At 53.8% G+C, this 24,837-nt stretch overlaps 4 protein-coding genes across 7 annotated transcripts; 1 reads left to right on the top strand and 3 right to left on the bottom strand.

Moving 5' to 3' along the window:
* Positions 1–1,859: 1,859 nt before the first annotated feature.
* On the bottom strand, positions 1,860–5,393 carry SMDT1 (single-pass membrane protein with aspartate rich tail 1). Of its 2 annotated transcripts, none has more exons than XM_066990201.1 (3): positions 5,178–5,393; positions 4,913–5,053; positions 1,860–3,670 (listed from the first exon to the last, which is right to left on the bottom strand). In XM_066990201.1, the coding sequence occupies exons 1-2, from the start codon at positions 5,310–5,312 to the stop codon at positions 4,916–4,918; spliced, it is 273 nt and encodes a 90-aa protein (XP_066846302.1). In that variant the 5' UTR covers positions 5,313–5,393; the 3' UTR covers positions 1,860–3,670; positions 4,913–4,915. The 2 variants fall into 2 exon arrangements, with proteins under 2 accessions (XP_066846302.1, XP_066846301.1); XM_066990200.1 differs by lacking the exon at positions 1,860–3,670 and adding an exon at positions 3,797–4,082 and having other exon boundaries at positions 5,178–5,370.
* Positions 5,394–5,516: 123 nt separating this feature from the next.
* Positions 5,517–11,626, bottom strand: PHETA2 (PH domain containing endocytic trafficking adaptor 2). 3 transcript variants are annotated; one of them, XM_066990192.1, is made up of 2 exons: positions 11,478–11,626; positions 5,517–10,952 (listed from the first exon to the last, which is right to left on the bottom strand). In XM_066990192.1, the coding sequence occupies exon 2, from the start codon at positions 10,442–10,444 to the stop codon at positions 9,668–9,670; it is 777 nt and encodes a 258-aa protein (XP_066846293.1). In that variant the 5' UTR covers positions 10,445–10,952; positions 11,478–11,626; the 3' UTR covers positions 5,517–9,667. The 3 variants fall into 3 exon arrangements, with proteins under 3 accessions (XP_066846293.1, XP_066846294.1, XP_066846295.1); XM_066990193.1 differs by having other exon boundaries at positions 5,517–11,244; positions 11,478–11,602; XM_066990194.1 differs by having other exon boundaries at positions 5,517–10,993; positions 11,478–11,600.
* On the top strand, positions 11,627–16,001 carry NAGA (alpha-N-acetylgalactosaminidase). Its single transcript, XM_048078831.2, has 8 exons — positions 11,627–11,887; positions 12,142–12,316; positions 12,421–12,598; positions 12,856–12,950; positions 13,365–13,526; positions 13,758–13,955; positions 14,204–14,347; positions 14,497–16,001. Exons 1-8 carry the CDS (start codon positions 11,631–11,633, stop codon positions 14,677–14,679), a joined length of 1,392 nt encoding a protein of 463 aa, XP_047934788.1. The 5' UTR covers positions 11,627–11,630; the 3' UTR covers positions 14,680–16,001.
* A 676-nt stretch (positions 16,002–16,677) lies between these two features.
* WBP2NL (WBP2 N-terminal like) lies at positions 16,678–24,726 on the bottom strand. The gene is made up of 8 exons (XM_048078832.2): positions 24,610–24,726; positions 22,638–22,746; positions 21,970–22,105; positions 21,416–21,508; positions 20,341–20,643; positions 19,975–20,103; positions 19,526–19,602; positions 16,678–18,659 (listed from the first exon to the last, which is right to left on the bottom strand). Exons 1-8 carry the CDS (start codon positions 24,666–24,668, stop codon positions 18,612–18,614), a joined length of 954 nt encoding a protein of 317 aa, XP_047934789.1. The 5' UTR covers positions 24,669–24,726; the 3' UTR covers positions 16,678–18,611.
* Between the last annotated feature and the right edge of the window lie 111 nt (positions 24,727–24,837).

The following is a 24,837-nucleotide window of genomic DNA, read 5'->3' as shown; positions in this document are numbered from 1 at the left end:
TGACCTTCCCCTTATCCCATTCCCTCTTCCTTTTCCCCGAAAAGGTTCTTCTTGCCTCTGTAAGGCCGCAACAGTTGCCGCAGCAATAGCCCTACCCAGCCTTTGTTTCTCATTCCCTTCTCGATTCCTAAATACCCTCCATGCCTCTTCCACCAGCCTTTCTAAATCTCTCACATCCGGCTCTTTCATTTTCTGAAGCTTCCGCCTTATATCGTCCGCAGACTGACCCAAGAACAGTGATACTAGCTGGACTTTACCTTCCTCAGAAGAGGGGTCTATCGTTGTAAATTTTTGCATTGCTGTCCTTAGTCGATCGAGAAATTCTGACGGGGTCTCAGTTTGCCCCTGTTTTATGGTATATAACCTAGACCAGTTTACAGACTTTGGTATCGCACTTTCCAAGGCGATCCTAATCCATTCCTGATATCTTTTTAATAACCTATAATCACCCTCATCATTATAGTCCCAGTTTGGGTCCACTCTGGGCACATATACCTCCACAGTTCCAGGTAAAACTCCTGACGTTACCTGGGTCTGTACTTGAGTTTGTGCATTCTTAATTACCAGTTGCTTTTCCGTTTCCGATAATGCTGCCAGCATTATCTCTATATCTTTCCAATCGGGATATAAATTCTTTACAATCAGCTCAAACCTCCGGGCCACTGATTCTGGATCATCCCGGTATCCTTTCACAGCTTCCTTCCATGAATCTAACTCAGCAGTTGTGAAAGGTACTTTTATCCGAGCTGGTCTGTTAGCCCCCATAGCCTGTCGTAACGGGGCTTGAATAACGGGCCCGACCTTACTTCGGGTTCGAGCCGTGATCGGGGTAAAGTCTCCATTCCCCCAACTCTCATTTTTCTTATCTATTCTGCCGTTTCCTGAGCTCGCCCCCACGTCTCGTTCTGTTATCTGGGGCGGGAGGACATAATCCTCCATTCTCTCCTCTGACTCATTCAATTTCAAACATCTCTGCCCGATACTGCACGCCGAACAACATCTTTTCATTTTTCCTGCCCCTTCCTTCTTCATATCCTTTTCTATTGCCAGGATCAAAGGATCCTGTGGGGCTAAGTTAATTCCACACTCCTTCTGCCATTCCGGGTGGTTTCTCAAAGTGAAAAACATATCTGCGTATGACACCTCATCCCACTTTCCTTCTCTCCTTAGAAACAACATTAACTGTAGTAAAGTATTATAATTTAAGGTTCCATTCAGTGGCCATTTCCCTCACAATCCAACTTATAAAGTGGCCACCATTGATTACAATATTTTATCAACGTTTTCTTATTTTCAGTTCCACCGGGGGATCCCCCTATATCTTTCCAATGACTCAAGATACATCCCAACGGGCTTTTCTTTGGAATCCCACTACTCTGCTACCCCCCCATGTTACAGTTCAGAATGTTTCTTGTTACACAATACAAGCCGGCAGCTTTCCACAATAACACCAAGATCCTAGTAACGTTATAAAGAGTATAATCAAAATCCCAAAGACAATAGCCAAGGTCAAGTTCCACATTTAAACACAACGTAATACCAACCTCGCATGCAAAGGTTACTTGTTTCCCAACAGCAACTGAGTGCTTTCCAAAAAACCAAATGCCGTCCTGCAGAAAACTTTTACTTTCTGACTTACAGACGACCCCAATTGACCGGTCAACCAAACAAACCAAAATAAAGAATATAATCACTTACAGTGATGGGGTCCGTGTCTGCCTCCGCAGTGATCCGTTGAGTCGAGGAGTCCCTCCGGGAAATCCCGGGGGTACCCTAGGGAGTCCTGTTCCCAGCGGGTCCTGCGGTCCGACAGAGAAGAAGTCCCATCTGGGGTGCCAGATTGATTCAAAGATCATAAATCCAATTTCTTTAAGTGATTTATTCTTTATTGACGGCGCCGGATGCACGGGGGATCTTTCCGCCTATCGTGCATCCCGAAGTGAAAAGCCGTCCCAAATTTATACATCACAGTGATTAATATTTTATTAACGCCTATACATATTCATTATCTAACCCCGCCTACTCTCGCTTCTCATGCTAATCAGTTTTTTGTGTCCTGCGCCTGCGCAGATCCTCTCAGTGGTCTTGGGCAGGGGTCGTCGAGCTGTGGTCGGTGGTCTCAGAGAGGAAGGCCATAAGTCTTCCTCACAGTGTACTTTTCACCCTTGGTCAGGATTCTGCTGAATTAGCTTTCTTCCTAACCGCAAGGACTGTTTTTTCTTCGAATCTTCTGCTCATTATTTCTTATCTTGGATTCCAATGTCTTGTTCGAGATATATTGCCCGTATGTCCTATTTTGAGATACATTGTCCGTACATCTGCTTCCTGCCCTACACCTAATGTTCTGTTCTCCTTTAATAGTTTCATTCTTAACCCTTTCTTATCTGGAATCGCCTCAGCTTCCCTAATCACTACCATCACCTCGATAATTGAGTCAGGAATTATTAGTTTGCCACTGAGAAGAGGAAGGAAGATTTGTTCTTTTGCCACTCAGAATGCATTTTCAGCAGCTAAATCAGTGCTGGAATTTTCCCGTGTGTGATCAGCGCTGCATCCTTGTAGTACTCTCAAACTTCCATCCTTGCCTAAATACCGGTGCCTTCATCCCCACGTGAGAACTGTTAAGCAGTGAGGAGTGAGGTGTTTCTTAGGGCTGGGCTGAAAAAACGCAGCCAGGAGGGAGCCAGAAGAGACAGTAGGATAACGCAGTGAAAAGGCGTTTGGCAGTACAGAAGAGAGAGGTGTTTGGCTCCCAAGGGAGGTGAACTGAGGCTGGGGAAAGGGGGGCAGCTCAGATACCGGGTAACTCTGGCCCCTGCCAGCTGCCTTCAGCCACAGCTATTGGGGTTACAGATTGCAGGCTCCCCTTTCTGTCAGCATCTAAGCTAGAGAGCTAAAAAACAGAGTACTAGCAAATAATGAGTGCACAAATGTGGCTGCTTAAACTAAGTACTGTGCTAATGTAACATTAAAAGAAACGTGGCCTTTTAACTTGAATACTGAAGGGAGAAGTGGGCAGTCAAGAGAGGAGGCCAGATATAGCGGCCAGAAACCCCGAGAAAGCATTGTCCCAATAACATGTCTGGCTTTAATAAAATAATCATTTGACTTTGACCTTTCAAGGTCAAGTTGGTATGCAACTGGTCTGATGTGACTGAAGATACCAGCAGCAGAGAAGACCTTGTAAATCTATTATGTGATGATTTAATTGCAAAAGCAAATACTTCTAAGAAAAGAGGGGGGACACTGAAGTTTACACATAGTTAAGAAAATAAACATACCAGGACTCACACAGGAATAATGAACTATCTACACATTACAAGTACTTGGAGCCAGAGCATTCTGAGTTTCACTGTCCACACATGAAATGCTGTGAAAAGCGTCACCTTAGTTTGCTACTCATGATCTCAACGTTGTACATTACCAAACCTACGTAACATTTACTGTGCACTGGTAATGCTGTATTTAATCCTCAGCGAGCTGAAATTAATGCTACAGTCTCTATCAGGCATACCTGCGCAGTGCTAGTTTTCAAGTCAACGTTATTTGAACTGCAGTGCCACTGTCAATATGAACTCCATTCTTTTAATGGGGCTGTGTTGTGGGGCGCTTGCTTCTTTTAGGGTCCTATTATGTTCCATTGATTAGGACTGAATTACAGAAAAGACTCCTAAAAGGAAAAAAAAATACGAAAAGAACCTTGTCACTAGAACAGACTTTGGAAGGTAGAAGGGTTAAGACAGAAATATTAGGTCACAGACAATAATCTACAAAAAAAGCCACGGAAACAAAGTCATGCATCTCAATCTCTTGTTCTTTAATTATTTCCTATATTGCTAATAAAAGGAATCCCAAGCAGTCCTTTATGGGATGAGTGTGTGTGTGCAAGGATGCAGAACCCATCAAGTGCTTCCTTCATTCCTGATCTACAGATTTCTCTTACACCGACACGAGCAGGGCATTGACTGGCAAAGGGGATACAGTACCCCCTGTCCCCTTGAGGAAGGACAAAATGCAGGTGACAAATGTTGGAAGCATTTCTTTCACAGTGGCTTCCTCCCTTCTGTTCTTCCGTTATGGTTCTGCAGATAGAATAAAAACATGTTACTTTTCAGATATACTGTACCAAGCTCCAGTCCATACAACCCCAGACCACGCGAGGTGGGGGGTCTACAAAAAGTGGCTTTCTAACAGCCACTGCGATCTTCACAACCTTTTAACTCTTTGATTTTAGCTGCACAGTGCACACACAGCTATAAAACAACGCTGATGAAGTCTATAAAGAAATACAAACTAAAATCTTTACACAAGGCCAGGCCAAATGGGATAATATCAAACAGAAGAAAGTGTGGCGTGCTGTAGATAAAGGTGAATTATTCCACTCTTCCTTCGTCTGAATGGTCAAACTACTCCAGAGATCAGCACCCACATGACAGTTTGATCTAATGAGTTCTGGAATTCTCAAGCTTTTTTCACTTCTCTATCAGAATTTCACACAATACGTGATTGTTATTTAAAAGTCACGGGTTAGCAGACTTCCAAGCAGGTGACCATTAACAACACTTCAGCAGCAATGTTTCTCTTTTATGCCTGCAGTATAGACCACATAATCCCTCACCGACTAGTTTACTTCTGATTCAAATGTCAAGATCTAAAGCACGATTGGTTTATCTCCAAAGAACGTGTGTTGTGGGGATTTCTCATTCAGATACCAATCTGGCCTACCCCAGTACCAAAGAACTGAGAAGTTCAGAGCCAGAGGCAATACAGCTGCACCAGTCCCTGCTTTTATCCACAGCTGCATCTTTCAGAACTGCTTCAGAAACACGCATTTCCTCGTCCGAGCCTCTCCCTGCACCGAGCCAAGCAGGAAGCACAGCTGATTAGACCGCCGGTGCCATTAATGACATACCCTTTAATCATCGTCGTCGTCGTCCTCCGGCACAAAGATATCGTGCTCCTCGAGCAGCGCCGCGAAGTTCTTGCTGATCTGCGTGCCGACGTAGAGGAAGGGGATCACGACGCTGAATACCCGGAGGAGGCCGAAGGGGGTCTGCGAGGGTTCAACCGTGACAGGAACCGTGACAGGAACCGAGACAGGACCGCCGTTACCGGCCCGCTCCGCGCCCGCCGCCGCCCCCCGTGCCGCCCCCCCCCCCCCCCCCCCCCCGCCTCACCTTAACGGGCTTGGGCAAGATGGCGCCGCTGCGGGTGACGGTGGCGCCGCGGGACGGCACCAGCAGCCCGGCCCAGCCCGCCCGCCCCGAGCGGGCCGCGGCCGCCGCCAGGAGCCGCCCGCCCGCCGCCGCCATCGTCCCTCCTGCCCCGCTCCGGGCTGCGCCCGCGGCTCTCGCGAGGCTGCGGGGCCGCCGGGGAGCGGCGCATGCGGGAGGGCGGCGGCCCGGCCCCGCTCCCCGCCCCGGGGCCCGTCCCACAGCGGCCGGGACGAGGGCGGGCCCGGCCCCGGTGAGGCCCGGCCCCGTCAGGGGTCCGCGGCTGGGGCGGCGCCAGGCGGCTTACAAACAAACGCGAAGTGGTTTATTCAGCTGGCCGGCGTAAAATACAAGTGGTTACAGTGTTGAAATGCATAATACACACAAGTTCTGCATGTAAAAATAATAAAAAAAAAATAAAAAAGGCGCATGCAAACTCGCCTCCGAAAAAGAACACGTTATATACTCGAAATATAAGCACTTCAAAGGACAGGAGTGTTTCCGCAAATTGCTTGTAGTGTCGTTACTTGTGCAGGTCCTACAGTACGCTGGGTGCAAAGTTGCCACTGAAACTGGAGCTTCGCGCAGATCCCAGCGTGTTTCAGCGGGGTTTGTTCCTCAAGTTTCTCCGTGAAGGCAGTGAGGGCTGAGCTCAGGGGCTGACCAAGCCCTAAACTATGAATGCGGTAACTTGTAATGGAAAGCGTTTGTCCGTTCTTAGTCACGAATGTCCCAAATGGCAAGCGGCGGCCAGTGGTGGACGCTTCAGGTTACTCATCGCTAGGACCTGGATTCAGATCAAGTGGAAAACATCACAACAGGCGTTTCATAAAAAGATAAATGTGCGTAAATAAAACAATATATTACGGGCCTGAATGTGGAATCCCATCCACAGAAAAGTATAAGGATTTCATCAGCTGTTTTAACAGGTTTGGGTTCCCTTCCTGGCAAAGCTTACAAAAACTGACACAATTTCCCTCACTTCCTTCAGTCTTCAAATTATTTTAAATTCAAGCATTCAGATACATGCATTTTTCTCTCATCACTTTTGCATTATTATTCCAAGGAAAATTCTTAAATGTTGCCTTCGGTACTTTAAGAAAAGTAGCCATTTAGCTTTAAAACATTCAGTCCCCCTTTGCTAAGGATCCTGTTTTGCACTGGTCAGACACTTTCTATTTTTAAAAAATAATAAGGAAGGAAGGTAGAAAGTGAAGCAGCCCAGACCTGAAAGACTGGAGAAAAAAAGCGTGTGGCAATCAGTCGCATTTTGCCGCAGGGGACAATGTGCTAGCGAGAGCAGCGAAAACTCGCTCCTTTTCCTGTAATGATCTCTGCCTGCAGACACAGAGCGCGCACGGTCCATTAGCCACGTAAGTGTGCAATCTCAGGAAGCAGAAATCCCGACCTTCTGCCTGGGGGCTGCTTCGAAGGCACAGCCAGCACAGCTGATCCCCAGATGAGCTGGTTTGATGTCTCAGAGCGCCTAGGTGTTTTCCTGCCTAATGAAGCGAGTGGCGGTGGGCAGCCAAAAAATCTGCAGACGCATACAAATTTGAGGATGGCTCCGATTATGGCTCTTTTTTAGTCATGAAAAGGGCAGGCCCTGCTATGTAATGGGCTGGACAGGGATTGAGAGGAAGCCCTGACCATGTGCATCAAAAGTCACACAGCACTTTCAAGTAAGTCCTAACCAATGCCCATGCATAGACTGTTGGGCCAAGCACAAATATTTTGTAAGATTCTGCCATTTTCTTCTCAGTGCTGCAGAAAACCCCATAAAATTACTTAAAATGCAGTTGGACATAAAGGAGAGCACAGTTCCTCATTTGCAGGATTTAGGATTTAGTTGGAGTATGTACTAATGCAAAGCCAGGTAGCACGGAAATTGTGTGATTTGAATGGGACATATTAAAGCATTAAATATAAGCTCTTTAGTAGCGTTACCAGCACAATCCTGGCTTATTTAAACAAACTAAGCTTCTTAAAAGTGAAACTGCTCTTAAATGAATGATACTGTTTCAGGTCCAATTCTGACAGGACAGGCTTTGTTAATTTATTTTCTCTTTTAAGTCGCTCCTGATTCTTGGGTCTCATGTAGGAACTCCCATCACATTTTGATTTACTTTGGAAGTTAAATCTTTACCGTCAAACTTCCTTATGTAAGTCTGAGACATCACGAATATTCTCTCTGTATTGGTGGGGGGATAGGAAGAGAGAGAGGGGGAAAAAGAGCGCTCACCAAATCTGATCCTGGCCCCAAAATACCCCCACTCAGAAAGCGGAGGCACCAGGTAATGCCAGCCTCTGATGCTGCTGCCACACACATGGGATTCAGGAGTCACAAACATTCCTGATGGACACAGACCTACTCCTGGCCCTTCTGCTCCTCCTTTCTCCTTACTGCTTTCACTTAAAAAGTAAAACAACAAATTCCTACCAACCTTGAAGTTCTCTACTATGAAGAAATACAGACGTGAACGAGAGGGGGTTGGATTGCACCATTCGTATGTGAAGGTCACACTCCCACTGTCCAAAGCCAGATCTAAGATCTCATTTATGCTAATATCCCGGCGCACCATAACTAGGCAGAAAGCTTGTCACCCAAAACTACCAAAGATACATTTTCAAAGGCACTGAAAGTTAACGTAAGCCATTTGATTTCTGCCTCTGACAATCTCTACTGGCTACTGCAAAGTATTAGGCTGAGTGCATTCAGCTCCAGAAAGGTGAATGGGTACCCACCAGTTGTAACAGACTAACACGCTGTTTTCCTAGCAAGACTCCTGTGGAACAGGGCAATAAAAACAGGTGTAACACTTTCAGAGAACATGGGAAAGGCAAGATAGTTTCATATATTCTTCTCCTTTGAAAAACAGCCCTGGCCAAGAGGACAAGTGAGGAGATTTATAAACACCCTCTCCAGGGTGTCCTAGTCCTTGGACTGCTAGACTCAGCACCATGTACTGTCTGCCTTTTGGTTAAGGTTTCTGACCTAGTGGATAATGACATGGGACGTGCTCCTGCGATCAGCCCTGTGAAGCTGACACAAAACTGGCGGGAAGCCCCAGTAGGTCAGGGTCTGGCTTTGGTAGGATATGGCTTTTACACTAGCAAGGCATGTCCAAACGCTGCTGACACACAGGGCCAGGGAGTGACCGGTAACTCACTCCTGCGCCTCTGGGCCTCCTGCAGCCAGCCCCTGTCCTTGACCCCACTCCTCCAGAGCCTGCTGATGTCCTTCCTATTCTCCAGCTACATGGCTCTGCCCAGCTCCCCGGAGCACCTGCCAGAGGCACAACATCAAAAAAGGCCTTGCACAAGCGTAGCTCTGGACTCTGTCTCCAGCATCTGACTAGCAAGCAGTCAGAGCCCTATATGGCACTTTCTACAGTCGGTGCAGAGGCTGATAAATTGACCCCTGGGAAGACAAACAGCCTGTAGCATTCCTGTTTTGTAACAGGGAAGACTTGACCCAGAGAAACAAATAGGCTTGACTACCACTAGGTAGTCAGAGTCCAACTCAGACACGAGAGCTCCTGATCCTCGCTGTTGCTTCAGATCAAGCTCCGTGTTTCCTTCTGCTGTCCCCATAAGCCTCGATGACGAGACTGGGTGCCCCAGGAAGCAGATACAAGCTTGTGAAACGCACACCAGAGGACACCCTGAGGGACATAGAAGGGAGGAGCTGCTGGGGCAGATGAAAACTTAAAAAAACAACAATGATGTTTGTGAATACAGCTCTGCTGTGGCTTGGTACACAGCCCCACTCCCCACCCTGCTGGGGAAGCTGCTCATCAGGGTCAGAGGAAGCTCTGTGACCACTCACAATCCCACCATGGGGTCCCACCTGCCCGGGCCTGACGCTGCCGCACAACCAGAAGCCCCAGGAAATGCAGCCCGTGCCAGCCGCTCCGCCAGGCCAAAGCGAGCACCCGTCGAGGTGAGCCATGGCTCCTGGGCCAGCCGAAGCCATGGCATCTCAGACGCGTCCTCGTAAGGCCTGCGCGTGGCCAAAGAGGCACAAAGCGGCCCATCGGAGGCATTTTGTAAGAGTCCAGTCTTATCTGCAGCCAAAAAGCGAAGGCAGATGAGTTTCAGTGGGCTTCAATACCACAGACAATAATAACTGGTGACCTGTGCAAATCTCCACGCTGAGAAACAAAACCAAAGCAACTGGCGAAGGAGAGGCGGGAAACAAAACGCTGCATCTGCCGCACCAGGATGGCAAGGCACTGAGCCCGCCTGTTTCAGTGGAAAGAGGATGAGGCTCGCTGCTACGGAGGAAACGCCAGGCGAGGCCTGGGGAAGACACACGTCCCTCCCGGATGGCCAGGCAGCACGCAGGCAGCCACGTGCCACACACCGGTTGCCGGCGAGGGAAGGGGGCAGGCAGCATTCCTTGCTCTGCTCTGCCAGAAACTGGCCGGCACATTGCATTCCACGTCCCCAGGTCACGGGTGTCCCCTCTTCTGCCTCTCCTGCCACTCCCGTCTCAGCGCCGCGATCTCCTGCCCGTACCAGTGGTGCAGCTTGGCGAAGCAGGCCGTCTCCGGCGACACCGGGCTCTCCTGCAAGGCGGGCGAGAGGCCGGCCGCCGGGGACCCCGCGGGGCTGCCGGCAGCCGAGCGCCGGCGCGGAGGCAGAGGCGGGGGCTTCGAGTGCCCCCCGTCACGGTCAGGGCCGCTGCCCCACGTGGAGTACCCGTTCTCCAGGACGGCGGGCTTCTCCTGGACGGGCAGCAAGGCGGGGTTGGAGAGGTGCCGCTTCCTGCCCGAGGACCTCCGCGGAGACTTGCGACAAGCGGCCAAGCTCGTGCAGGCCTCCTCCAGCTGCTTCTCCAGCTCCCGCACCACCAGCCGCATGTAGTCGAAGCTGGCCCGCGACAGCGCCTTCACCCAGGCCTCCATGGCAGCCTGCCCGTCGGCCACCAGCACGTAGGCCTTGGCGCCGGCGTCGTCGAAGCGGATGGCGAAGGCGAACTCCTCGGCGGCCTCGCAGAGCTCCACGGTGCAGCCCTCCAGCACCACCAGCCCCACGGGCTCCCGGCTCTCCCGCTCCTCGAAGTAGAAGAGGAGGTTGCCCTTGAGGACGAACCAGCGGCGCTGGTAGGAGGTGCCGTGGTGGGCATGGTGGTGGTGGCGCTCCACGCGCTTGCGCAGGAAGCCGGAGTGGTCGGTGGGCGAGTCGCAGGTGGCGTAGTGGGCCACGCTCCGCTCGTTCAGCTTCATCGCCCCGCGGCCGCCCCGGAACGGGGAAGCAGAGGGGGAAGAGGCCGGCTCAGCGCGGTGCGGTGGCGGCTAACCCAGCAGGACCGGAAGCTGCGGGGACAGTCACCAGAGCCCCACCTGCCCCCTCCAGAGATGTCAGCGCTGCTGCTTTGTTTCTTACTCCGCCACTGACCTACTTCGCAGGTTTTTTATGGAGCAAACTGAAGAAATTTGCCTCTGTGCATGTGAGGCACTCATGTTGCTCTCTCCTCTGTTGTAGGACAGGATAAAGAGGGCGATTTCAGACCCAAGATCCCTGGGACCTCCGTTTGAGCACCCACGTCTATGCTGAGGACCAGGCGGCCCCACCGGCCTTCCCGCAGCGTCGCCATCGCCCAGCCTGCCCCCAGCTCCGTCCGGTTAAGCCATGCTGGCCGCGTGGGTCAGACTGCAGCTCCTTGTCGTCTTCCTCCGGGCGTTCGCTTCCCCGATGAGCGCCTCTGAAGCTCCACCACGCCGAGCCCCATCCCTGGTCGGAGGAACGGAGAGGGAGTCACAAACAGCTTTGAGCTGAAACAGCAAGGATCTAAATCACTCGTACCGCAAAAGGTCAGGGCAACGTGCGAGCAGCGGGTGGGAGGCTCTGAGAGGCAGCAAAACCCAGGACACTTGGCTGGGCTTCAGCCAAACGCTGAGCCGCATCCAGCTGAGGAGCTCACACCAGCAGACGCTGACGAGGAGGTGTTCTCCGCTGGGACACGAGCACAGCTCAGCCCCGCAAGAACGCGTTTTGGTTTTGTTTTTTAGCTCCCGTGGGTTTGCTTCGGCGTTAGTTAAAAAAAAAATAAATAAAATAAAAGAGTTACGAGCTTTCACAGAAGCACTTTCACGCGGTTTCTGGCGGACGACGACCCCCAGCCCCCCCCCCCCAGGGGCTCCCTCCCCCTCGGGCAGCGCTGTCCCACCACCGCCCGGGCCCTTCCCCTCCGGCAGCGCCCGCTCCCGGCCCCGCCGCTCCGCCCCGCGCGGCCCGGCCCGGCCCGGCCCGGCTCACCTCGGGCCCTCCCGGCCCGGCTCCCGGCTCGGCGGCAGGGTGCCGGGGCGGTCCCCCCGCGCCGTGCTGGGGGCGGGGAGAGCCGGGGAGAGCCGGGCCGTGCCGGGCCGTGCGGGAGGCGGGCGCGGGCGGTCAGGTGATGGGGGCGGCCCCATGCGAGCGGGGCCGGGCGGCGGGGGGTTCCCGCGGCGCTGCCCTGCTCCGGGGGGACCCGAGGCGGGGATGGGGGCGGCGGGGCCGGGCGGGCGGCCCCGGGCCGTGCTCCTGGGGCTGCTGCTGGTGGTGCTGGTGGTGGTGCCCGGCCGCGGGCTGGACAACGGGCTGGCCCGCACCCCCCCCATGGGCTGGCTGGCCTGGGAGCGGTTCCGCTGCAACGTGGACTGCAGGGCCGACCCCCGGCACTGCATCAGGTCAGCCGGCACCGGGACGGGACGGGACGGGACGGGACGGGACGGGAGGGCAGACCCGGTGAGGGTGGCCCGGCGGCAGCTGGTGTGGTTGGGGGGGTCCCCGAAGCGAAGGCCGTCGGGTATCGTGTCCCCTGGGCCGGGGATGAGGTTACCAAGGGGCCCCGAGCCTTGGGGGACGCAGCGCGGTGACCCCCGGGGCCCCAGCCCGTCCCCTCGGGGCACCGGCAGGGGCTCAGCTCGCCGCCCGCCCGCAGCGAGGTGCTCTTCTTCGAGATGGCCGACCGGCTGGCGGAGGACGGCTGGCGGGAGCTGGGCTACGAGTACGTCAACATCGACGACTGCTGGTCTGCAAAGCAGCGGGACGCGGAGGGGCGGCTGGTCCCCGACCCCGAGAGGTTCCCCCGGGGCATTAAGGCCCTGGCCGACTACGTGAGTGATCCCCCCTGTCCCTGTCCCGCCGTGGTGGGGGCTCCGTCCTCAGGAGGCACCTCGGGACCCCTCGTCCCCTCCTTGCAGCCCTCCTCTTCTCACAGGTCCATGCCCGAGGCCTGAAGCTGGGCATCTACGGGGACCTGGGTACCCTCACCTGCGGGGGCTACCCGGGCACCACGCTGGACCGCGTGGAGCAGGACGCGCAGACCTTTGCGGAGTGGGGTGTGGACATGCTGAAGCTGGACGGGTGCTACTCGTCAGGCGAGGAGCAGGCGAAGGGTAAAGGCTGCCTCTTGGCCAGCGTTTGTCCTTTCACGGCTTCAGTCAGGGTGGCCATCCACCTGATGGACAGTTGGCCGGCTTCGGTTCCTCCCTCATATCTCTTCTTCTGGCTGTGTGCACCGCAGCCACAGGGCAAAAGCACCTCCTGGGCAAAGAGGAGGTTTTGGGGGAGCCCTAGAGCCAGTGCAACGCGGGAAGCCGTGCAGGTTGCTGCCATCCATCTCCTTCACCAGTCTGCTGCTTCTCTCCCGAAGGCTACCCAGAAATGACGAGGGCCTTGAACGCCACAGGCCGCCCCATCGTCTACTCCTGCAGCTGGCCGGCATATCAGGGGGGGCTCCCGCCCAAGGTGAGGGTTGTCCTGCCTGTCGTTGGCTCCCCTGTGCCACGGGGGAGCTCTGACTGTGCCCATGTTCTGCACCCCTTACTGCTCTGCCCCTGGTAGGACAAGGCTGTAAAGCCCTAGGAGGGGGCATGGCCTCCTACCAGGCCTCTCTGGACTTTTGGGGTTCCCGACACGGCTCGGTGATGGGAGTTTGGGGGAAGAAGGCCGTGGGACATGGCTTCTCCACCCTGCTCAGCCCACATGGGGTCAATCCTGAAAGCCTGTTGTGCTAAGACTGGTCCTGTCCGGTTTAAATGCTTGAAATGGGACTTCTGCTCCTCCTCAGTGTATGATCAATCCTCCTTGTATTGTCTATTGAGACTTTAGAGCATTATTAATTTATACATTTTCCCTTTTGACTCCCGCGCTCCCCTCCAGGTGAACTACACCCTCCTGGCCACGATTTGCAACCTGTGGCGCAACTACGGCGACATCCAGGACTCGTGGGATAGCGTGCTTTCCATCGTGGACTGGTTCTTCGCAAACCAGGACGTGCTGCAGCCAGCAGCCGGCCCCGGCCACTGGAACGACCCGGACATGGTATTGCAATGAACCCGTCACCCCTCGAGTGTCCTTGTCCTTCCCTGGCACAGCCTGAGGGTGAAATAATGATGAAGCAAAGGGTGCCCCGGCTCAAGGGAAGCGGTAGCACACGTGAGGTTTCCCATGCTTGCTCCCACCTAGCGGGCTGCGGCATCACCAGGTGGGACACACGCAGACAAGCTCCTAACATTTTCTGCTTCCACCCTCTTTGTCCCCTCTCCCCTCCAGCTCATCATCGGGAACTTCGGCCTCAGCTACGAGCAGTCGCGCTCCCAAATGGCCTTGTGGACCATCATGGCAGCTCCGCTCCTCATGTCCACCGACCTCCGCACCATCGCCCCGAGCGCCAAGGAGATCCTGCAGAACCGCCTGATGATCCAGATCAACCAGGACCCCCTGGGAATCCAGGGGCGCAGGATCATCAAGGTTAGGGGGAAGGCGTACGTGTTTGGGAGAACAGAGAGCAAGCGAGCAGCACCGGGTGGGAGGCAGTAACGAGGGAGGCAGAGAGCCGTGAGCTTTTTTCCTTGAGCTCACTGCAAGCCAAAAACGTTCTTGTTCCCCAAGACCAGAGAGGGGTAAGACAAGTCTCTTTTCCCCTGCTCCCTCCCCACAAAGGGAGGGCCAGGGCTGGCCCTGGCGGCTCTGCCTCACCCACCCATCCTCACCCCTAGGAGAAATCCCGTATCGAGGTGTTCCTGCGCCCGCTCTCCCGGGCCGCCAGCGCCCTCGTCTTCTTCAGCCGGAGGACGGACATGCCCTACCGCTACACCACCAGCCTGGCCAAGCTCGGCTTCCCGGAGAAGGCCGTGTATGAGGTGAGCCCCGCTTTCACACTGCGCCTGCACCCCCTCCTTCCAGCTTCCCCCTCCTTTTGATGCCCGCGGTGGTCTGGGCACGGAAATTGGGACACCACGGTGAAGGTCGGTGACACCCCGGCAGCGACCCCCTGTCTCGTCTCTCCCAGGTGCAAGACGTGTACAGCGGGAAGACCATCAGCGGCCTGAAGGCGGGAGACAACTTCACGGTGGTCGTTAACCCCTCGGGGGTGGTGATGTGGTACCTCTACCCCACGGCGCTGCGGGAGCAGCCCTGGCGCTTTGACCAGCAGCAAGCCCCCCACGGGGGTGCCCGGCCACTCCTCCTCTGAGGGGGAACAGCCGGTGGGGATGTGGGCCAGTGCCGGGGCGATCAGCGAGCCCCTGGGGCCCGTCTCTTTGCCGCACAAGTGCCTTCTGCTGGTGCAAATGGCAGGGCCGGGTACTGGCCGCTCCTCCGGTGTCACCTGATGATTCCTACTCAAATCTATGCAAAGCAGGAGTTCTCGTGACTTCCTCCTGAGGGCATGCAGAGTGTGATTCCTCTGTGATTGCAAAGCAGTCTGAGATCCTCCTGTGGAAGAAGAGGCTCCCCTGTGGCCTCAGGGACCAGACGTAGCCACCTTCTTTCCTTGGCTATAATCAGCTTGGCTTAGAATAAAGGGGCAGTCAACAGGGCTGCACCCTTCTCCCCGGGAACCCTCTGTGAGAGCTCCTGGGGCCAGGATGTTCCTGCAGAGAGGACGGGGCAGCTCCCTGCTGTGCTGGCTTTGCTTCTGCTACCAGGATCCCGGAGATAGCACTGCTACAGCCTAGTGTGCCTGCTAAGAACCCCAAACAAAATGCGTGTCAGCACTGCACTGAAGCCGCTCTGGGGTCAGGTTACAGCAGAGCACAACCACAAGTTGCCCACGCACAACCCCAGCTGTCGTGCTGCGGTATGACAGCAAGAACTGCAGAGCTGTGGCGTGCTGCGTGCGAGTGCTGTCTGCAAAGTGCTGATGCTCGTCTTCGGTGGGCTCCTGACTTTGCGAGGTGGTCACAGGTGCCGCCAAACTGCAAGTTGCATCGCGTTCCTGTAGGAGGTTCCTCTGCCAGGCTGAACACTCCAGCATTTCTCAGGGAAAGGCTCCTCCTGCTCCCAAGGGCAGCTTCCCGCACCGCTCTACTACGGGGAGGAGCCCACACAAATAAACCAGAAGGGGCTCGGAGTGAGCGGTGGGACGAATGCTGCAGCCCCCAACCGTGCCTGCCCCACGCAGCCTACAGCAGCGGCTCAGGTGAGCCGTGGCCTCCCCCACAGCCCCAGGGAGGGGTGCAGCACTCGACAAGGCAAGCTCACCCCGTCAGGGTACAGGCAGCCCCGGGAAACCGATGCAAGATTAAACCTCAGAGGAGGGAGCTACCCCGTCTTGAGTTGGCCAGAAAAGGAGCTTCCCCTTTCTATTCAGAAACAAGGGTTGGGAGCCCTCTCCTTGCAGGACCACAGGGCTGACTCTAGCCTCTCACAGAGTCTTGTTGTGTAGCAGCAAGATACTGGACACAATGCTTTGCAGTACTAAAAAGAAACAAGTCTATTTCATGTCTGTACAGGAGCCGGCTTTGTTTTTGTGATTTCGACAATTTCGCTGAAATAAAAGGGAAGCAGGTCGCAGACTGTGTTTCGCATTTATTCAGCCCCTTGGTTAACGTAGGAGTTTAGGGTCAGTTCCTCAGAACAGGAAGAACTACAGCAAGAAGGAAGTGGCTTCCTGCTGGACGGGGCTGATGCAGAGGGAAACTGGCTTTTCCAGTAGTTGCACTGCGCTCAGCAAGGCAGCGGCTTTCCTTGGCACAAGAAACCCCGATGTTACAGTCTACAATCAGGTGCCGTTTTCCTTTACCATGTATTTATTTTTCCTTTACTAGGAAAAAAAAATTACAAGCCAACCAGCAAGGTAAGAGATTCTCTTAAAGATAAGCCTTTCCCCAGGCAGGAAACATACATAGGAGAGCCACAAAGAATACGACGTTAGGGAGTAGGAGGGCGGTGACACTGGCCCTGCCGAAGGCAGTGCTGGGCCTGCCCTGAGCCACAATTATGTGCCAGGTCTGGAGATCTGGACAAGAGCAATGCCACAGGGAAAGAGAGAATGAGCTAAAGTCAGCACTTCTTTCCCCCTTTCTCAATTGCTTGAACCCAGCCCCACCTTTGCCACGCAGCAGTGCAAGGGGAGGACCAGCCCGCAGCCCACCTGAGGACAGCAGCAGTGGTTTTGTTCCAGTCCTCTGTGCAACAGGCAGGCGTGATGAAGGGCAACACAACACACACACACCACTGAACAGGCAGCTCAAGGTATCAACACTTCTGTATTAAAGTGCAATTCAAAAGTTACAAACTTTTTTTTCTTTTTCTTTTAAATACAGAGTCATTAGAACATCTCTAAAGGTGTTTTTAGACAAGGAAATTTACTTCCCCCCATGCAGGGCTGCTTTAGGAATTCAAACAGATAAGTCACACAGGCCTGACTCACAAGAGAGCCCTGGCACCCAGGTAAAGAGGGAAACCACCCCTTCCCCTTCACCGTGAAGGTAGGAAGGCTGTAGAAAAGAAGTACAATCACCCCATACGTAAAGATCACGAGGGTCTCCGCCAGCCTAGAGAGGTTCCCGTCAGAGCAGGTTTAATGGCACTACGTCCTATGGAAGGAGGAAAGGTTGCGACTGAGCAGCCACATCCTCTGCAAGAGAGCTGAGCGTCAGTAACACCACACCGGAGGCCGCAGTTCCCAGCGGAGCGGGCACCGCACCCCTGAGCAACCAGATGCCAGTACTGCAGCACCTGCCCTTGATGCTGCGTGGATGTGGGCACGCCTGTCTTGGCTGTAACAGCCCGAGGAAGAGACAAAGGCCACTTTTCCCCAGCACGGTGGCACAAGCTTGCTCAGCAGAGGGAGCCGGGGCTGCAGGACCTGTCTCCTGACAAGGCCAGTGCCAGGTTATCTTCCTAACGTAACGTATTTTGCTGCGAGGCAAGCAGCCTCCTGCTCAGCTCGACTCCATTAGGCGTGAAGAGCAGCTCTGTGACACAGGATCACTGCACGGATACGGGACCTGCTTCTGGGAGAGCGAACAGAAGGAAGACTGCAGAAGGATTCACACGCCTGCCGATCTCGGCTCACTGCTCTGCGGCACACCTTTGTTTGCTTTTCTCTTCAACGTCTAAAAGGCAGGCTGATTTTATGGAGTCGCTGTTTGCTTCCAGTTACACTTCTCACAGCTCCTCCGCCATCAGCATCTGAAAACTGACTACACGCAGCCTGGCTTCGCTGCACATCAGAGACCTGCCAGCAAACACACCGTGTCTTCAGAGATCCAGTCAACACAAAGAAGCGTCTCACGCCTGAGGAGGAGACGCCAGGCAGTGCTGGCTCTCCACAGACACCAGTGAGTGCAGCACCTCAGCACCTCCACTTACCACCCTATTTTGCAAGGATTTGGGTTAAACGGGAAAGGAGATGGTGAAATGCTAGCAGAGGATCTGCTGCTTCCAAAGCAGGTATGTCTGTGCCCAGAAACTCCTCTTGCTACCAGGAATGCAGTAGGATGCTCCATCCCACAGCTTGTGCTGAGCTGATGGGTTTGGCCGCACCACGCTGGGGCCCATCCTCTTCCCACTTACACCACCAAATGCTTCAGTGTCTCTCAGGATGCGTTTCAGGATCAGGATGATCTCAGGATCACCCCGTGACTGTTAGTCCAGGACTTAAAAAGTGCTCCCAGCATGACACAGGATTTCCAGAGTCCCACCTCACGCTGAGCTGTGCCACGGTATAAGGAATTTTAACACCTTTCTGGGCTACCCAAGAGTCTATGTGAGAAACTTCATGGCTTTCTATACCTTTCTTCTTTGGCGGTGCTTCAGAAGGAGTTAAAAGTTTGGCATTCCACGTAGTTTTACTCCAAAATGCCAGAGCTTTCGTATTTTACTCTCAGTGATGTGGTCTACTGGTTTAAAAAGTCCATCTCTCTCCTCATGCCAAAGGCAGAGCAAAAGGTTAGTGCTTCAACCCCGTGAGATAAAGCAAAGAAGCAGGAAAAGTGCTGTTGTTCTGCCTTGTATTGCCACTGACTTAATGTTTAAGAGGGCAGGCGCTCAGCTGCCCTGCACTACTTACACTGTATATACACAAAGAGACCTAGAGATGCGCTAACCGGGTGGGTAGTAACAGCCAAATCGTCTTCAGGGAGAGAGAGCGTGGGAGGCCGGCTGCAGTTCCTTCTCTTAGTTGTTCTTCTTGTCCTCAGGAGGTGCGTAAGGAGGTGGCTGATCCTGGAAGGAGGTACAGTATAGTCAACAACCCTGCTTTGCTTTATGAAGAGCTCTTCCTAGGAGTTCTCGGGCTTGGCTTACGAGAAATTACTGCTCTTCAGCAAGCTACAGCCAGAGCCGAGCGCTGTTTTTTAAGCGGTTATTGCACTGCATCGTCCCTCTCCGGTATCAGTTATGCTCCAGGACATAAGCTCCCTCCCGTAACATTTCCAGTGAAGGCCCCCTCAAAAACAGGTAGCAAATGGTCTGTTGCAAGGAATGCACAGTGCTGTTTTAAACCCCTTTGTCTCCGTTGATGCTAAGACTCCGACCCAGCAGGCAGCAAGCCCCGGGCTGAGGGCCAGCTTCACGGCTACGTCAGTCTCCAGCCCACGAGGGAGCCGTGCGAGGCAGCCGAGGGCGCAGGCAGACCGGCTGTCACCCAGCAGACGCAGGCTACGGCCCACCTACCGGCTGCCACTGACTGCACCGCGACAGACCTCCCCACCGCCAGGCAGCCCAGGAAAAAACACACGGAATGAAACCCAAATACTCGCATCCTTAAGCGACCTGCTCTTCTCTCTCTCTCCTCACTCTCACCCAGTACAGAAGCAGAGAGCTCTGTATTCTCTGGGCACATGCAAGTCTTTTGTACATTTAAGAGTGAGATGAATACTGAGATTCGGCTGGATTAATCTTAATGCCCTCCTCTTTCTTTCTTGATCAAGGATTGGCACTATCATCCACGCCCCCTCCCAGGAGGCTGCATGTTTTCTGTGCATTTTCAAAACGAAGGCACTCCCGACTTTACTAGGAAAGCCAACTCCTGACTGTATTAGTGACAGAAGAGGAAGCAGGCACACACAGACCACAGGCACAGTGCTTACCATGGGCATGTAGACACTGTGTGGGTTGGCAGGGTTGTAGTACGCACTGGAAGCGGCTTCCATCGCCTTACTGCTGCCTAGAAAGGAAAGAGAAGGAGCAAGCATAGGTCGTGCCCATCTCACATGCCTTATGCAGCCACCACAGCCCTCTCGCCCAGCTGTAGCTCTTTTGAGGAGTCGACACACATCCCAAGAGCCAGCACCAACCGCAGCAAGCTGGCTGAATTCAGAGCAATTCACGAAGGCTGCAAACTGGCTAGTGCTGACCACGAGCTGCACAGTGCGGAACCGAGTGCCTTGCCGGCCCCGTTATCTCAAACGGATCAAGAAGGCTTTGAGCTCCTGCAGCAACAGCTTCCCCACACCAGCCATGCCCCCAGTGTCTCCCGCAGCCCACACCCCCAAGCACCCTGTTGCACCACAGCCTGGCAGGCCCCAGCCCTATTTACCTGGCATCCCTGGGTCCGCCCAGGCTGCGGGAGGCGGTGGGGCTGAGGGTCCTGCAGGAGATGGCCCAGAGTAGGGGGGAGGAGGTGCCACGTACGGGGGGTTCATGTTGGGGAGCGGTGGGTAAATACCTGCAGAGAGATGACACCAGATGGGTGCTTTAGACTGCGGCAATGGTAGAGAGGGATACCAAGCTCCCAGGCCCGGCAGCAACCAGAGACACACAGCTGTGGTCAAGAGCACGCGACGGATTTTGTAAGGACAAGAATCCTCGATGGAGACAAAGCTACAGTAACCCTCACCACTGCATTAACATTTCCTTACAAAAGCAAAACGCCCCACCGCTCCTCATCACGCAGCTTCCATACCTGGAGTCTGGGCGTACGGATAGCCCATGGGCTGCGGCGCAGGTCCGTAGGCGTTCGCTGGAGGTGGTGCATAAGGGTACGGGCCGTTTGGGGGCGGAGGAGGAGCGTAGCCCCCTGGTGCAGGTGTGTAACCCCCTGGAGCAGGCGCGTAGCCCCCTGGAGCAGGTGCGTAGCCACCCGGAGCAGGTGCGTAGCCCCCTGGAGCAGGCGCGTAGCCACCCGGAGCAGGCGGGGCAGGTGCATACCCCCCTGGCACAGGCGTATATCCATAGCCAGGCGTCTGGAGAGGAACTCCACTGGAAGCTAAAGAGCACACATTTAGTAAGCCAGATGTCCTTCTGTTATAACTGAATGTATAGAATAAAAAGGAAAAGGTCCTGTTCATGCAGCCCCATTTCCCATCATCTACATTCCAGAGATGCTCAGCGCACGGTCCTGGCATAGTACTGGGTTTGGAAAGCATTTAGATGCAGTCTCCTCACTGCAAGCTCACAGGGAGCTAAAGGAAACCAGCTGCAAAAACACCAGCTATCAGCCAACGGCTCAAGCACAGAGCTCTCACAGCTGGAAGAGAGGGCTCTTCTAAATAAGGGTCTGTAAGGTGGTTTTTTTTCAAACCTTGGTATCAGAACAGAACGTACATTTTTTTTCCTTTTGAAAGCTTTAAATAGAAATTAATATTATTATTTCTAAATTTATTTTACCCTTCTCCAAATGTGGAGATGTTAATTTGCCCCCCTTTCACTCCATGATTAGAGAACTGAGTTGACATTAGGCACATGGATCAATTTTTCACCACCACATACTTCAAATTTTCTTCCCTAGGGCAAATCAGGTGCCATAGAAAAAGGTATGCCACCCCAGAGGCACAAACTCCAGAATATTACTAAAAAAGCATTAAGATGAAATAAAGAAAAAGGATTGGAAGGAAAAACAAAACGTCCCCTAGAAAAGGAAAAATACATTGTTATGGAAGATGCATAGGGTGCCCCCCAGCCCATAAACTTCAAAAAGAGCACCATTCTTTAACTGGCTCAGCCAACCGTGGGGGAACTGCAGCCTGAAGATCCCTTACCGCTAGAGGCAGCTTTGAACATCAGCTGTCCAAATTCAATGGCTCCTCCGCTGTTAAAAGTCAGTTTAAATGTCCCCTGTCCTTCCCAGCCACCTAGGAGAGAGCATTAGAATTGAAACAGACGATTAACCTCCTCAGTAGCCGTCAAGACGGCAAAACAGTTTAGCAAAAACAATTAGCAAAAAAGCGGCTGCTAATTCTGTCAGTATCACTGACTGGGAACTTGGTCTCTTGCCCAGCCTTCCAGGTCAAGGACGGGAAAACAAGCACAAGCAGAAACCAAGTAAACACGACACGCAGAGCAAGACGGAAGCTACAGGCTTAAATAAAAGTCATCCTGCAGAAGTCAGTTACTAGGTTTGGGGGCAGACAGTAACACTGAAGTTAAAGTTCAGAAGACCTGAGTTACCTTAGTCTGGACAAGCAAACTATGCTGCCATAGCTACACTGTCCACCCGTCCCCTGTGCATGTTAGCACTACTCAATGTTTAGCAGAAGAGAAGAAGATTTGTGACACTCGGGAAGATTTCAGCCTACAAAGCAGGGGCACGTACCTCCTGCCTCGGCGTGGATCTGTCCTTTGATGTAATTGGCAGAGAAAACAGGCTGCTCAACAGAGCACTCTTTCACCAAATAAAATGGCATCATGAAGGACAGCATAGGATCCTTGCCCTTTGACACGAAGATCATCTGCAAGACAGGAAGGAACATTTCTGAGTTAGTTCATCAGATATAGCGTGGTTATGGAGTTCTGGGTGTAGTAGCATCCAAAAAGAGGATAATTTAACCCCTATCATCAGTATGTGTTGTGTTGTTTCACAGCCTTCATGAGATGGAATCCCAAACAGATCTGACGGCATGGCTAACTCACCTGAAGCACGCATGTTCCAAAAGAGCATACTGCTTACAGCACACACAGACAGTTACAGTTCTATTGTTCTGTTTTTTAAGGATCGGCCATGACAGTTTACAAAGAGAATGATACTTACTGATGTATGTAACATATTCTCCACATAGTGATTTCCAGGTTTGTATGTTCCTTTGTAGGCACCCAGGACTGTGACACAGGCAAGAACTGTCCTATTTCCACTAGCCTTTCTCCTACCTAGTACCCCCAGTGGTTCCTCTCGTAACACAATCACTTCTCTTACCAGCTATGTTTCTAGTCTACAGTCTACAAGCTCCCTGGAGAAAAGGGGAGCCCTGTTCACATCAGACTTACCCTGTAAGGGGTGAGATACAACATCCCCTTCTTGGTGCCTTTGAAGGCTTCAGGCTTGCCCGTCACGTCACTGAAGGAGAGCTCCACATCTTTGCACTGTTTGAGAACACTGCAGGAGGAAATCAGACCAGTTGGAGAGACAGCCTCAGTGACAGCTCTGACACACAGACACCCATCACGCAGTCCCTGAACGTTATCCCAAAATACTAGATTCTAAAGCAGGCCCTCCAGTTTTCCTTTTGGACATGCAGGGATTTACCCAGAGCGGAAGAATTCCTTCTCGCACCTTTGACAACCCCTGTCCTCCTTCACAAAGAGGAACTTTAAAGACAGGAAGAGAAACTGCCTCCAAAACCATCAGGCTGAAGGAACTGCTCTCTCTGCTTGGCAAGAGCCTCAGCCCAGAGATCAGGGCACAGAAGGGATGAGCTGAAACCATGCGCTTGAAGTCAAGGAATGACCTCAGAGCAAGCCTCTCACCACATCCATGTTTACGTCCAGGACCGGCCACCAGAAGGGAAAGCAGAACTGCTGCACCACCACACCCGCTGCGCAGACTGCGGATGTTGCTTCACAGTACCCTGACCGCTGGCCCTACTTCACATGATTTAAGCAAATATTTGTGATGAAGAGCACCGTGCTAAGGAACCAAACGAGGAGCCATGAACATCAGCAATAAGGTTATTATTGTTGGATATTTATGGGAACATCAGCAAACTCTGCTAATAATGCCAGAGGGGAAAGGTCACATGGGACCCGCAAACACTACGGGTATGGAGGTGCCTAAAAAATTAAACATATTTTCATGAAAACAATCACCTTGAGAAAGAGTGTCACTGAATCTAGGTGGTAGACCCTAAACATACCACCTGGTAAGAAAAGTTCCAGAATAAACGAAAGAGCCTTGGACGTGACAAGCTTGTAATGTGTTTCGACGGCAGAAAAATCGGAAGCATTTTTTGGTTCAGGAGCACAGAAAAGAAAAAAAAAAAAACACACTGTGACTCAACACAAGCCAGAAGAGGCTGGATCTAAAGTTACTGTGACATGTTCTGATCAGCCTACCCCAGAAATCGGATCAGGTCAGGAAGCTGCAAATTGGCAGGGTCAGGGTATGGGAAAGCACCCAAGAGCCCCGTGATTTCACATCGTGTGGTCATTAGGGAAGAAAAGCTGTGGCAGTACAGGTGTACCTGAAAAATTCAGATGTCCAAGAAGGAAGACTAGCAAAGTCTAGCTTTAATCATGGAAAAAAAAAGTCCTGACAAAGTCTGTTGGGATGTTACTTCAGAGTTTAGCTAGATGCAGATTCTCGCACTGGCTGGGGGCACAGACGGACGGCAAGGCAGAGCTCTGTCTATTTCCAAGAGGCAACGGGGGAGTATTTCTCCCAAGCTGCACAAAGCCAACTCCTCAACGCTCCGAGTCTCACCGGAGCACCTCCTTAACCGCACCACGCACCAGAATTTCACGTTGGGTTGCCTCATTAGGAGGAGCGTCTGCGCGGTCACTCCGACGCTTGCCTACGTGAGCGGCCGGGCCGTGGCAAACACCAGGGCCTCCGCCCGGGCCGCGTCCGTGCCGCCGAGCGGGTCCGTGCCCGCCGGGACGGCTGGCACCTGCCAAACCAGCCAAAGAAACACGTCTGGGAGCGCCTGCGGGGCCCAGGCCGCGGTCACTCGCGAGGGCGGCGTGATGCGGAGCGTGGTTTTCCCACCCCACGCCAACGCGGGGAGCTTCGCCGTGCCTCCGGTCTCCGGGACGTCCCCGGGACGTCTCCGGTCGGGCGCTCCGCGGATCCCACCGGGGGCTCCACGGGCGCGCCCCGGGCCGTGGGAGAGGCGCCGGGCGCTCGGGCCTCGCCCTCCGCACGAAGCCTCCCGCGAGGCCAAGCGACGCCTCCGCCGCCCCCGGGGCACCCCCCGGCCCCTACGGGCGGCCCGGCGCCCCCCCGGCCCCCCCGGCCCGGTACCTTTCGCCGCCGGGCACCACGACGCCCCCCTCCTTGGAGTGGTTCCTGTTCAGCGCCATCTTGCCCCGCCGCCTCCGCCCCCGTGACGTCACGGCCCCGCCCGCCCCGCGTGACGTCACAGCGGGCCGGGGCTCCGCGGCGCTCGGCCCCGGGGAGCGGGACCTGGACGGGGCCGCCCCGCGCCCGGTGCGTGCGGGTCCCGCTGTCCGCGCCCCGCCGTGAAACCAG

The sequence above is a fragment of the Anser cygnoides genome, chromosome 1 (assembly GCF_040182565.1).
Source record: "Anser cygnoides isolate HZ-2024a breed goose chromosome 1, Taihu_goose_T2T_genome, whole genome shotgun sequence".
Classification (NCBI taxonomy): domain Eukaryota; kingdom Metazoa; phylum Chordata; class Aves; order Anseriformes; family Anatidae; genus Anser; species Anser cygnoides.
Note: the sequence above shows the minus strand (reverse complement) of the source record. Positions and strands in the feature narration are given on the sequence as shown.

Coding starts and splice junctions, on each gene's coding strand:
- NAGA (XM_048078831.2), top strand. CDS start 11,631: ATGCGAGCGGGGCCGGGCGGCGGGGGGTTCCCGCGGCGCTGCCCTGCT. Junction 12,599..12,855: donor AGGCGAGGAGCAGGCGAAGG/GTAAAGGCTGCC, acceptor TCTCTCCCGAAG/GCTACCCAGAAATGACGAGG. Junction 12,951..13,364: donor AGGGGGGGCTCCCGCCCAAG/GTGAGGGTTGTC, acceptor GCTCCCCTCCAG/GTGAACTACACCCTCCTGGC.
- WBP2NL (XM_048078832.2), bottom strand. CDS start 24,668: ATGGCGCTGAACAGGAACCACTCCAAGGAGGGGGGCGTCGTGGTGCCC. Junction 22,106..22,637: donor TGTATCTCACCCCTTACAGG/GTAAGTCTGATG, acceptor CCTGTCTTGCAG/ATGATCTTCGTGTCAAAGGG. Junction 19,603..19,974: donor GGCGGACCCAGGGATGCCAG/GTAAATAGGGCT, acceptor TTTCCTTTCTAG/GCAGCAGTAAGGCGATGGAA.
- PHETA2 (XM_066990192.1), bottom strand. CDS start 10,444: ATGAAGCTGAACGAGCGGAGCGTGGCCCACTACGCCACCTGCGACTCG.
- SMDT1 (XM_066990201.1), bottom strand. CDS start 5,312: ATGGCGGCGGCGGGCGGGCGGCTCCTGGCGGCGGCCGCGGCCCGCTCG. Junction 5,054..5,177: donor TCTTGCCCAAGCCCGTTAAG/GTGAGGCGGGGG, acceptor GAACCCTCGCAG/ACCCCCTTCGGCCTCCTCCG.